At 44.1% G+C, this 11,443-nt stretch overlaps 1 protein-coding gene across 3 annotated transcripts; it reads right to left on the bottom strand.

Annotated features, from left to right (window-relative positions):
* Nucleotides 1-1,032: 1,032 nt before the first annotated feature.
* LOC118302524 (interferon-induced protein 44) lies at nt 1,033-6,291 on the bottom strand. Of its 3 annotated transcripts, none has more exons than XM_035628717.2 (8): nt 6,214-6,291; nt 5,843-5,854; nt 5,674-5,737; nt 5,270-5,468; nt 4,751-4,900; nt 4,101-4,272; nt 3,897-3,997; nt 1,033-3,760 (listed from the first exon to the last, which is right to left on the bottom strand). In XM_035628717.2, exons 2-8 carry the CDS (start codon nt 5,850-5,852, stop codon nt 3,599-3,601), a joined length of 858 nt encoding a protein of 285 aa, XP_035484610.2. In that variant the 5' UTR covers nt 5,853-5,854; nt 6,214-6,291; the 3' UTR covers nt 1,033-3,598. The 3 variants fall into 3 exon arrangements, with proteins under 3 accessions (XP_035484610.2, XP_035484609.2, XP_035484608.2); XM_035628716.2 differs by having other exon boundaries at nt 6,189-6,267; XM_035628715.2 differs by lacking the exon at nt 6,214-6,291 and having other exon boundaries at nt 5,843-6,098.
* Nucleotides 6,292-11,443: the final 5,152 nt, after the last annotated feature.

Genomic DNA, 11,443 nt, shown 5'->3' with positions numbered 1-11,443 from the left:
GGTAAAGTTGTGGATGTTCTCAGCCAGGTGATAAAGGACACGATTGCAGATGAGCTTAGAGAGGCAGGAATGTTTTCAGTTCAAATTGATACAACCCAAGAGGTCACATCAAAGGACCAGTGAGCTATCATTGTCAGATATGTCACAAATGCCATTCATGAGCGGTTGGACGCTGTGGTGGACTGTGAAAAATCCAAAGGCAAGCATTTTACAGACCTGCTGAAACACACATTAGACAAACTCAGCATTGACACTGGCACGTGTGGGCAACTCCATTGATGTTGCAGGGACAGAACAGAGGGTTCTCTGCATTTCTCTCTGCCTTGAGACAATGTATGTTGTGATTTGGCGCTATACAAATAAAATTGAATTGAATACATTTGTTAGAACATATAAATAAAAACTACACGGTAGCAAGAGCTGAACTGTTGCTTTCGTGTATTCAATTTCCACCAAACCATAGAAAAAGTGGGCCGGTCTTGGGCCTGAAACTCACGGGCTGAAAAGTGGCCCCACTCCGGTTGATGGTAACAGCATTCCATTTTGATAGACATGCATATCGCGTCTGTGTACCTTATGCCACACAAATCTGGTATATATTTAATTAAAATATATTTTCCTTCATTGTTTTAGTATCTAATTGCTTGACATGATTAAATTGATTAAGATGACTTCAATTACATTCAAAACTCTGTGAGTAAATACATTTTATGTGATAGTTGATGTTGAGTCACATTGTCTCGAAGGGGCTCAGACAGATCACAAACAATGAACCTAAAGCTCCACACTTGATTAACGGCCCATTTCAGGACCGTTAGTAGATGTTTTCCTGAGCGCCTTTCACACTGGTAAAAAATCCCTGTTTAAACCCACGTTTAATAGGCATTCAGCCCCAGAGTCAAATTAATCTGCAATAGACTCGGGTAATAACCGGCTTAATCTCTGATCGGCATTGATGTAAACGTCACACCCGGGTGAACTCGTTAATTTGCGCTCTTTGGTGGTAACAACAAACAGAATCCAGATCATCAATGAGGTATAAAAAGGGGAACTTTATTTTAACCCTTCAGTGGACATACATGGCCTCAACAGGTGGTCTCTCACTTCTCACAGTGGCCATAAACTGTAAGTAGACCTCAGTGGCTGCAGCTACGTACACACAACAACAGGGCGCATCGCCAACCTTCTTCATCTCTCATACACACACACACACTTCAATTCCCATAAAGCTCCTGCTTCAAGGGCCAGGCTTAGCTCGTAACACTGCGCTGAGATTGTATACTCTGAAGAGTGACAAAGGTACAAGATACAAGGTAACTGTTGTTTACTACACTGTTCTTCTTCTTTGTTTTATGGCGCGCACCGCTTTCTACTGCCATCTATGGCCGCCAACTGTCACTTCACGATCATCAGACCCTGGTCTGTTTGCAGTGTAAAAGTGGCCAATTGCTGATTAAACGTGGGTCGAACCGCGTTTAAAAGACCCGGGTCTACGCGGTAGTGTGAAAGTGGTATTGGGAAGGCTGTTGACGACCCTGTCTAGGATGGAGGGAGTCATGTTTGATTGGTGATTGTGATTGTGTAACACAACATGTGCACTTAGACTACATTATTTTTAATAAAAAAAAGTAATGTAACAGTTTACTCTGAATTTGCAGGTCAACTGAAGTGCTGGAGTCATTGTACAATCACATGCTGATGTACTGTATGCCAGCAAGCGCTTCAGCGTCAGCTCTTCTCTCTTTGAAGCCTGAATCTTACTGGCTGGCTCAGACTATAACCACCATGTCCAGAGACCACCCAAAAGAAGACCTGACTGCTCTTCTGTTAAAAGGATAAGAAAAGTTTTACAAGATTATTGGGTTGGGGTTGTTACCTTGTCAGTGTTATGTTGTTGTTAAATGAGTGACTATTTACGCATGCTTTGTTTTTCTTAGATTATTATTATTTATTATTATTATTTCTTAGATAGATGTTAGAAGATGAAAAATATTATTTTATTGCCTTGGATTTGCATCCAGATGAATCAGAAAACAAATCCTGCTACTATGTTCAAACATAAAAATTGTAGATCCAAATACATAAACCTACCTTAGTATTATGAATATTCAACACACCTACTTTGTATTTTATTCATGTGCAAAATAAAACCTGACAATATAACAGAATTTTTTAATTTGATAAACTTGTAATGCTTTTCTTTGAGATATTACATGGGTAGTATTGAATCAGTGGTATACATTGTTTTATATTTATGCAATGAGAAACCAATCACTTCAAAAATACACTTTATTGTAAGGCAATTTTTGCACTTGTCATGATCTGCCAGGATTATGAACACTTGGACTTAAATAGAGCATTTTGAGAGACTGTTGGGTGGACGTGTCGAGAGCAGCTGCCGGCGCGTCCCCGACGGCGAGAGTGCGAGGGCCCGATCATCGCTGCTCGCAGCTTTAATTGAAATTATTATCAGACTGCTCTCTGCATTTGGGCCCTGTTCAAATCTACCTTGAGACATTTTATGTTGTGATCAAATTCAGTTGATGCAGTAAAAGGCCTTTGTATATTCAAAGGCAAATTTTTTTCTTCTTAGAACCTATGTCGCTCAGCTATATGGGCTGAGTTTATGCCCTATTTGAACAGAATGAAGCAATTGTGCATGTAATAGAATAGATAAGTTAAGTAGAAAAATCGACTTAATCAATATGTATGCTACATTTAAGGAATTTATAGTTTTCACGTTACGATAAATCAACGTGAGTGGTTGCGCCACACTCCAGAAAAGACAGTCAATTTATTTTTGCATGCTGCATAATGTATAATTTTTCGATGAACAAAGAAACGTGCCAGTGCAACATAACCTGTTATGTCACATTTTTCCATCCATAGCAGTGACAGAGACCTTGACACGCTTACAGTCATCAATCTCTCTTGCTGTTTTTTTATCATACATCGATGCATTTCATCTTTATTAGTGCTTTAACAGCTCTGCTTAAGTCAGCCGGTCATTTAACTGCTGCTGACGCTGCTGAATAAACTTTCATTTTTTGATCACTGGAAAAGGACTTTAATCTCTGAACTCAGAACGTTCTTTTTACTCTTTGATGCCATTTTCATTTTCATTTCCAATTTACCTGTAGCCCTACCTCCTACCGCAAACCTGAGTGTGATCATGAGTGTCTCTGTTTATACAGGGCCCTGAATGGTGATAGGTCAGCTCAGAAAGGGAGAAACCAATGAAGAGGCCAGTTAAAACCTGACATGTCGGGAGAGAGAGAAAAGCAGCAGGGAAAAACAAGCACTGCCCTGCTTGGCATGTAACTTTCTATGCACATATACTGTTGTAAATAATGTGTATTCTTTTTATGTATGCATTTATTTTATTTAGCAGTTTGAGTTTCCTTGGACACAAGCACACTTCTGTGAGTGCAACAAGAAAAATGTCAGACTCAACTAAGATGTGTTATTGAAGTCTGAATATAAAGAACATAACATCCTTGAAAATAAAAATCATTGAAAATGATCATGCTCTTTAGTTTAAAAAGCTGTTTTTAAAGCCATTTTCCCATCAGCTGCAGTGCCTCAGCAGTACGCATGTCTACAGGTTGTTGAGGAAGTCTTCGCCAGAGTGAAGCATCTGTTTCAGGGCCAACAGAATCGGAGCGTCAATGGCATCATTTGTTTCCAATTCTGAGTTGTAGTTCTTCACGAGAAAGATGCGGTTTCTTGAAAGGCCAAGCAAATTGTGTAATTTGTCGACCTGTGGTTTATAGTAACAACATTTCCGTGGATCAGTAACTTTAAAGTGGCTTCTAAGGAGATGATAAAATACTGAAATGTGAACTTGGACAAGGCTTCAAATCTAACAACAATTAAGAACACCAACAGAAACGTACCTTTTCCTTCAGGAGTTTGCTCTTATAGATATTGTTCATATTTTTTGCAGCCTCAGGACAGGCCTCATCAACTTTAGTTATAATGGCCAGTTGGGGAATCCCTGTTGATAAAAAACCTTCTTCTTGGTATTTGATTACTCCTACCCCCCTAGACAGGGGCATAACACCTCACAGAGTAGTTACTGTTGTGATGTGTGCTCTTACCCATTTCACTGGCTGCCAATCTGATGTTTCTCATTTTCCTCACAACATCCTTTTTTAGCAAAGTTAGTGAGTCGGCAGAAACAACAGAAACCAAAATGTGAACTTTGTCTGCCAGTGTGGGACTTGAGTTGTATTCTTGATCATTCTCCGTCAAATGACTATGGGGATTGAACTAGAAACAAAAATGCAGTCAAACAATGTTTAATGGGATGTTGAGTAAAGTAACTTGACTCCATACAATCAGATCTTTATCAAATTTCACATGATTGGTAAGATTACCACACTGAATAGCAATTTTGAATCATAGTCATAGCATCATCTACTGGCAAAAGGAACTTATTAGCTTACATATTACCTATGGGTTATTCACATCTTGCTCAACTTTAGTCATATAAATCTTAAGATCATAATGATGGAATTTTGTGAAGGTGCTAAGTTTTTTTGAAACAGTAAGTGGTTTCAGTGCAGCTGGTAATTTGCATACATGCTGTGGACAAAGAAAGAATTGTAACTCGGCTCCACATCATTAGATTTCACTTTTGATAAGAGTGACGGCCTGAGTACATCGACAGGTCAAATTTCAGTCTTGGTCATGTGAAGTTCACTCCACATGGAAACTTAAAATAATATCAAAGTTCAACATGTTTTACCTTGTAATATTCTTTCACGTGTCCTCTCAGGGCGAGGTTCAGGTCTTCCTCACAGACTCCACAGTCTGTATTGTCCTCCAAGCCCATGACGTCATTGAAAACGAAAGAGTAATATCGCTCTGGGTCTTTCTGGATTTTGTGAGTTTTGTACTGTAAATCACAAGGTGCAGTTATTTGCATTATTTAAGGTAATCACAGATAAGTGTGCAAATATTAAAACCCCATAAATATCTACCATTGTTTAACAAAGTGTTTCAGCTGAGCAGGAGGTACTCTAATAGGCATGTGTCTTACTTTTGGCTTGTTGTTATAATAATCGTCATCCATGATGGCCTCTATTTCCTGTCTACACATTCACCTAAAATTGAACTGGATGTCAAACTGGCAAAAATTGAAATATAAGTACTAACAGGATCAACAGACAGATTTACCAAAATTTGTAAGAAGAAAATTTATGAAATTCTTAAATAATTGTGGATCAGTTTTCATATTATCCCCACATTCAACAGTTGTTCATACATTTTTGGTAAAGCTCATCCCAGATATTGCGTCTGTAGCGGCTCGATCGGTAACTCTGCCTTGTAAAACACTTTCAACAGAGTTGATGAAACTTGACTTCCCAGCGTGATTTGGTCCATGAAGCAGAATTCTGAGTTGTGTGGCTTCTTTGTTGTGAGGTTTATAAGATTTCACAAACTCCAGATTATCCAAGTTATATCTGATGGATGGAGAAAAACACTGTTTCAACTTAATTAGTGATTCGGAAGATTGTGACTAGTGCTTTGTTGTGACATATAACCACAATCAGCAAAAAGAACAACAGGCCAATAAGTTGTGTTAAGCAACAGAACCACACTCTAAGTGCACAGCCGCACCAGTCTGACTGTTAGTTAGATTGATTCCAATATTAGACTGCTACTCACTCTGGCAGTGTCCTCCATGGCACTGGCAGCAGCACTGGCTCTGGCTCTGGTTCAGTAGAATGGCCTGAAGGACAAATGACAAAGAGTTTGGCAAGTGTTTGAATATTTTTTTGCAATATTTGGAAAAATCTTATAAGAGAGGGTAGAAGTGTGCCAGGTCAGGACTTACCTCCTCCCATTGCTGTAAAGTCAGACATGAACACGTAAATGTGTGATTTTACCTCAGCGATGGAAGATGTATTCAGATACTCAAGTGAAAGCACCAATTGAACAATGTATAAAATTACTTCCAAGTTCTGCTCTCAATTAAAATACAACTTTAGTACAGAAATATTATCAAATATTACTTGAGAGGATCACAAGTAAAAGTATTTTTTCTGTAGAAAAACTGACCTTATTACTGATATATGATTTCTATCTGTAAAAGCTTAATCTGAAAATTATAGTAATTAGCTCCCTTTTTAGTCTTTGAAGGCACTAATCCACTAAAAATGCCTAAAAACCCAACAACCCACCTGAGGACAGACAGAAGTTCCTTACCTACAGCTCTGAGCAGAGTAACTCTTCAGCTGTGACAGCAGAAAATGTTTTTTATAGCGGGTACTTCACTTTCAGTTTCCAGCAAATCATGTGACTTAAGGGAAGTCCAGACAGCCAATGGCTTTAAATCAATGTGGATTCACTATCATGTTAATGGACCTAGGTTTTGCTAAACATGCAAAGGACCAGCATGTAAAAGATGTTTAAATACAAAATGAAAAATACAATGAAGTTAAATGCATGTTTGTTGCATGTTATGTTAGGGATAGGGACATTGTGAAATATTTTGGATTTCCAGTATTTCTGTGCTAGTGAAAATCTTTTATGTGGGTTAAGTGTTTTTGCAACTCTGAATTTTTTTGTCAGAAATTGACAATATGGTGTTAAAAGCTACCCCAGCGCTTTTCTAGTTTATCAAGCACCCAAAGCACTTTACAGTGCAGTTAACATTCACCCATTCACATACATTCATACCGTCCTTATACATCTAGCGCTTTGTCTATCAGTCATGCATCTACTACTTGAGCCACAGCCGCCCCGCTGCTGCATATCAGTTGTAGTCCAGGGTTAATTTATAATAGGGTCCAACTTACACAATGAGATTCAGAGCCCTGTTTGTGACCTTAGCACTGTTACCCAATATCTCTACTATTGCAGCCTGCACAGCAGCTTTAACACTCTCACACATCCTCTGGAGTGCGGAGCAGAGGCACAGTCAGTGGAATTATAAGATTTATGCTTTGGTTTTATCCAAGGCAAACATTTTATCCCAAAAGAAAGACATATCTAGCACCATGCAGATATCTCAGAAGATGCAGCTTGCTGGTGATTCATAGCCCAAACTTATTTTTGTGGATTTGGGGAAAGTTATGAGGTCAAATCCTGAAGAAACAGTGCACCTGATGATGTGTTTAAACATTTGATACTTATTGCAAAGTACATGTTCAAGACGTCTTTGAGGCTTTTTCACATTCGCTGCCTTTAAAGATACTTTTTAATATGGATGTCTTGTATTTATTCATTGAGTGTGTGTGTGTTTGTGAAACTAAAACTAAAACCTAACCTTTCTGGCCTTCCTTGATGCTTAATCATCAATAATGTCATCATATGAAATCTGCTCCCCTATTGAGTGATTTATACTGATGACGGCAAGGCCAGTGAGCCGTACCTGAGAGATGGTTGACCTAAGGTATGTGTTTATCAACTTTAGCTTTGAAAGACTCCTCTCTGCTTGAGCCACAGTGACTGGCAGAGTAAGTGCAATCCTGAGAGCAGTCCAAAAGTTGGGGTAGATCTCTGATAGATCCTTATCATACATATAAGTGATAAGCTCAAGGAGGCTCGTGGTTTTTGATGGCAAGTCAGGGAAGTTCTTAATTTAATTTCCTGCACAAACTCTCTACTGGCCAAATCAGAGTGCCCTTCAAAGTGCAGTGTTTTGCCTAGTGCCTTGCATTGCTCTGCCAGCTCCTCATCTGCAAGACTTGGGAAATTGGTTAAAACACAGAATTTGTTCTGTGTTTTAACCACAGGCGAGGGGCCAGACTAAGTATGGTTCGACAAAGACACCATGGACAACAGAGGAAGAGGAAAAGGGACCCAGCCCGGAGGAAGCCCAGGGCCCCCGTCTGGAGCTAGGCCCAGGCGGCGGGCTCGTCGGCGAGCGCCTAGTGGCCGGGTTTGCCACGGAGCCCGGCCGGGCACAGCCCGAAAAAGCTACGTGGCACCTACCTCCTCTCCATCCTGTGGGCCCACCACTCATAGGAAGAACCGCTGGTGTCGGGTGCGCTGCCACACGGGTGGCAGTGGAGGTCGGGGACCTCGACGAACCGGACCTGGGCTGCAGAAGCTGGCTCTGGGGACGTGGAACGTCACATCTCTGTGGGGGAAGGAGCCGGAGCTTGTGCGGGAGGTGGAGCGCTACCAGTTGGATCTGGTGGGGCTTACCTCTACGCACAGTTTCGGTTCTGGAACTGTACTCCTGGATAGGGGTTGGACTCTTTTTTTCTCTGGAGTTGCCCAGGGGGAGAGGCGACGGGCAGGTGTGGGGATACTCACAAACCCCCGGCTGAGCGCCGCTGTGTTGGAGTTTACCCCGGTGGACAAAAGGGTCGCCTCCCTACGCCTTCGGGTGGTGGGGGGGAAAACTCTGACTGTTGTTTGTGCATATGCACCAAACAGGAGTTCAGAGTATTCGGCCTTTTTGGAGACCCTGAATGGAGTCCTGCAAAGGACCCCAGTAGGGGACTCCGTTGTTCTGCTGGGAGACTTCAACGCCCACGTGGGCAATGATGGAGACACCTGGAGAGGCGTGATTGGGAAGAACGGCCTCCCTGATCGGAACCCAAGTGGTTGTTTGTTATTAGACTTCTGTGCTAGCCATGGCTTGTCTATAATGAACACCATGTTCGAACATAAGGATGCTCATAAGTGTACATGGTACCAGAGCACCCTAGGCCAAAGGTCGATGATCGATTTTGTGATCGTTTCATCTGATCTGAGGCCGCATGTTTTGGACACTCGGGTGAAGAGAGGGGCGGAGCTGTCAACTGATCATCCTCTCTTGGATCCGGGGGTGGGGGAAGACTCTGGATAGACCTGGTAAGCCCAAACGTGTAGTGCGGGTGAACTGGGAACGTCTGGAGGAGGCCCCCATCCAGGAGATTTTCAACTCACACCTCCGGCGGAGCTTTTCTGGCATTCCTGTGGAGGTTGGGGGCATTGGACCCGAGTGGGAAATGTTCAAAGCTTCCATTGCTGAAGCTGCGGTGGTGAGCTGTGGTCTCAAGGTCTTAGGTGCCTCAAGGGGCGGTAACCCTCGAACTCCGTGGTGGACACCGGTGGTCAGGGAAGCTGTCCAACTGAAGAAGGAGTCCTTTAGGGATATGTTATCCCAGAGGACTCCGGAAGCAGTTGCAAGGTACCGAAGGGCTGCAGCCTCTGCCGTGTCAGAGGCAAAACAGCGGATGTGGGAGAAGTTCGGAGAAGTCATGGAGAAGGACTTTAGGTCGGCACCAAGATGCTTCTGGAAAACCATTCGACATCTCAGGAGGGGGAAACGGGGAACCATCCAAGCTGTGTACAGTAAGGATGGGACACTGTTGACCTCAACTGAGGAGGTAATCGGGCGGTGGAAGGAGCATTTTGAGGAACTCCTGAATCCGACTAACACGCCCTCTATGGTAGAGGCAGAGCTGGAGGCTGATGGAGGATCATCGTCAATTTCCCTGGCGGAGGTCACTGTGGTAGTCAAACAACTTCACAGTGGCAAAGCCCCAGGGGTTGATGAGATCCGCCCAGAAATGTTGAAAGCTTTGGGTGTGGAGGGGCTGTCTTGGTTGACACGTCTCTGCAACATTGCGTGGAGGTCGGGTACAGTGCCAAACGAGTGGCAGACCGGGGTGGTGGTTCCCCTGTTCAAAAAGGGGGACCAGAGAGTGTGTGCCAATTACAGGGGTATCACACTTCTCAGCCTCCCGGGTAAAGTCTACTCCAAGGTGCTGGAAAGGAGGGTTCGGCCAATAGTCGAACCTCAGATTGAAGAGGAACAATGTGGATTCCGTCCTGGACGTGGAACAACGGACCAGCTCTTTACCCTTGCAAGGATCCTGGAGGGGGCCTGGGAGTATGCCCATCCAGTCTACATGTGCTTTGTGGATTTGGAGAAGGCGTATGACCGGGTCCCCCGGGAGATACTGTGGGAGGTGCTGAGGGAGTATGGGGTGAGGGGGTCACTTATTGGGGCCATCCAATCCCTGTATACTCAAAGCAATAGCTGTGTCCGGGTTCTCGGCAGTAAGTCGGATTCGTTCCTGTTGGGGGTTGGTCTCCGCCAGGGGTGCGCTTTGTCACCAATCCTGTTTGTGATATTCATGGACAGGATATCGAGGCGTAGTCGTGGTGGGGTGGGGTTGCAGCTCGGTGGCCTGGGGATCTCATCACTGCTTTTTGCAGATGATGTGGTCCTGATGGCACCATCGGTCTGTGATCTTCAGCACTCACTGGATCAGTTCGCAGCCGAGTGTGGAGCGGTTGGGATGAGAATCAGCACCTCAAAATCTGAGGCCATGGTTCTCAGCAGGAAACCGGTGGATTGTCTACTCTGGGTAGGGAATGAGCCCTTACCTCAAGTAAAGGAGTTTAAGTACCTCGGGGTCTTGTTTGCGAGTGAGGGGACAATGGAGCGTGAGATTGGCCGTAGAATTGGAGCAGCGGGGGCGGTATTGCACTCCCTTTGCCGCACCGTTGTGACAAAAAGGGAGCTGAGCCGGAAGGCAAAGCTCTCGATCTACCGGTCAATCTTTGTTCCTACCCTCACCTATGGTCATGAAGGATGGGTCGTGACCGAAAAAACGAGATCGCGAGTACAAGCGGCCGAAATGGGTTTCCTTAGAAAGGTGGCTGGGGTCTCCCTTAGAGATAGGGTGAGAAGCTCAGTCATCCGTGAGGAGCTCGGAGTAGAGCCGCTGCTCCTTTGCGTAGAAAGGAGCCAGTTAAGGTGGTTCGGGCATCTGGTAAGGATGCCCCCTGGGCGCCTCCCCTGGGAGGTGTTCCAGGCACGTCCAGCTGGGAAGAGACCTCGGGGTAGACCCAGGACTAGGTGGAGAGATTATATCTCCACACTGGCCTGGGAACGCCTCGGGATCCCCCAGTCAGACCTGGTTAATGTGGCCCGGGAAAGGGAAGTTTGGGGCCCCCTACTGAAGCTGCTGCCCCCGCGACCCGACCACGGATAAGCGGTTGAAGATGAGATGAGATGAGAGATGACAGAATTTGTTTCCCACATTTTCCAATGTGAAAAACCTCTCCTTAATGGCTGACGTGGCTGCATCAACCACAACATTGAAGAATCCAACCTCCAAATTCCTAAGTGCATCACTGATAGGCTCATCATGTGATTCATATGAGAGGTGGCGCTTTGTGGACCTCAGCCTTTTTTGTTTCAAAACATCCTCCACATTCATTTCTTCACAAAGGTCTTTGGCCGCACTCTGTGCAGTCACAAAGCCACTTGCCGTGTAGCTCTGGAGACTTTGTTCAGTCTTCTTCAAAAGACTCACAGCTAGGTCCAGATGCATATTAGGAGACTGCATGAGTTTGCTGACATGCTGTATTGCAGATAGCATGTCATACCAAACAACCGTGCAGATGCTGAAGCGGTATGACCCCACCTCCTCAGACAAAGACTGGGCCTCAGCCTTTATAGCAGGGTCTTTGGTGTGGTCTCTGT

Source organism: Scophthalmus maximus, chromosome 4 (genome assembly GCF_022379125.1).
Source record: "Scophthalmus maximus strain ysfricsl-2021 chromosome 4, ASM2237912v1, whole genome shotgun sequence".
In the NCBI taxonomy this organism is placed as follows: domain Eukaryota; kingdom Metazoa; phylum Chordata; class Actinopteri; order Pleuronectiformes; family Scophthalmidae; genus Scophthalmus; species Scophthalmus maximus.
The sequence above is the reverse complement of the archived record's forward strand: the minus strand, read 5'-3'. Positions and strand labels throughout refer to the sequence as shown.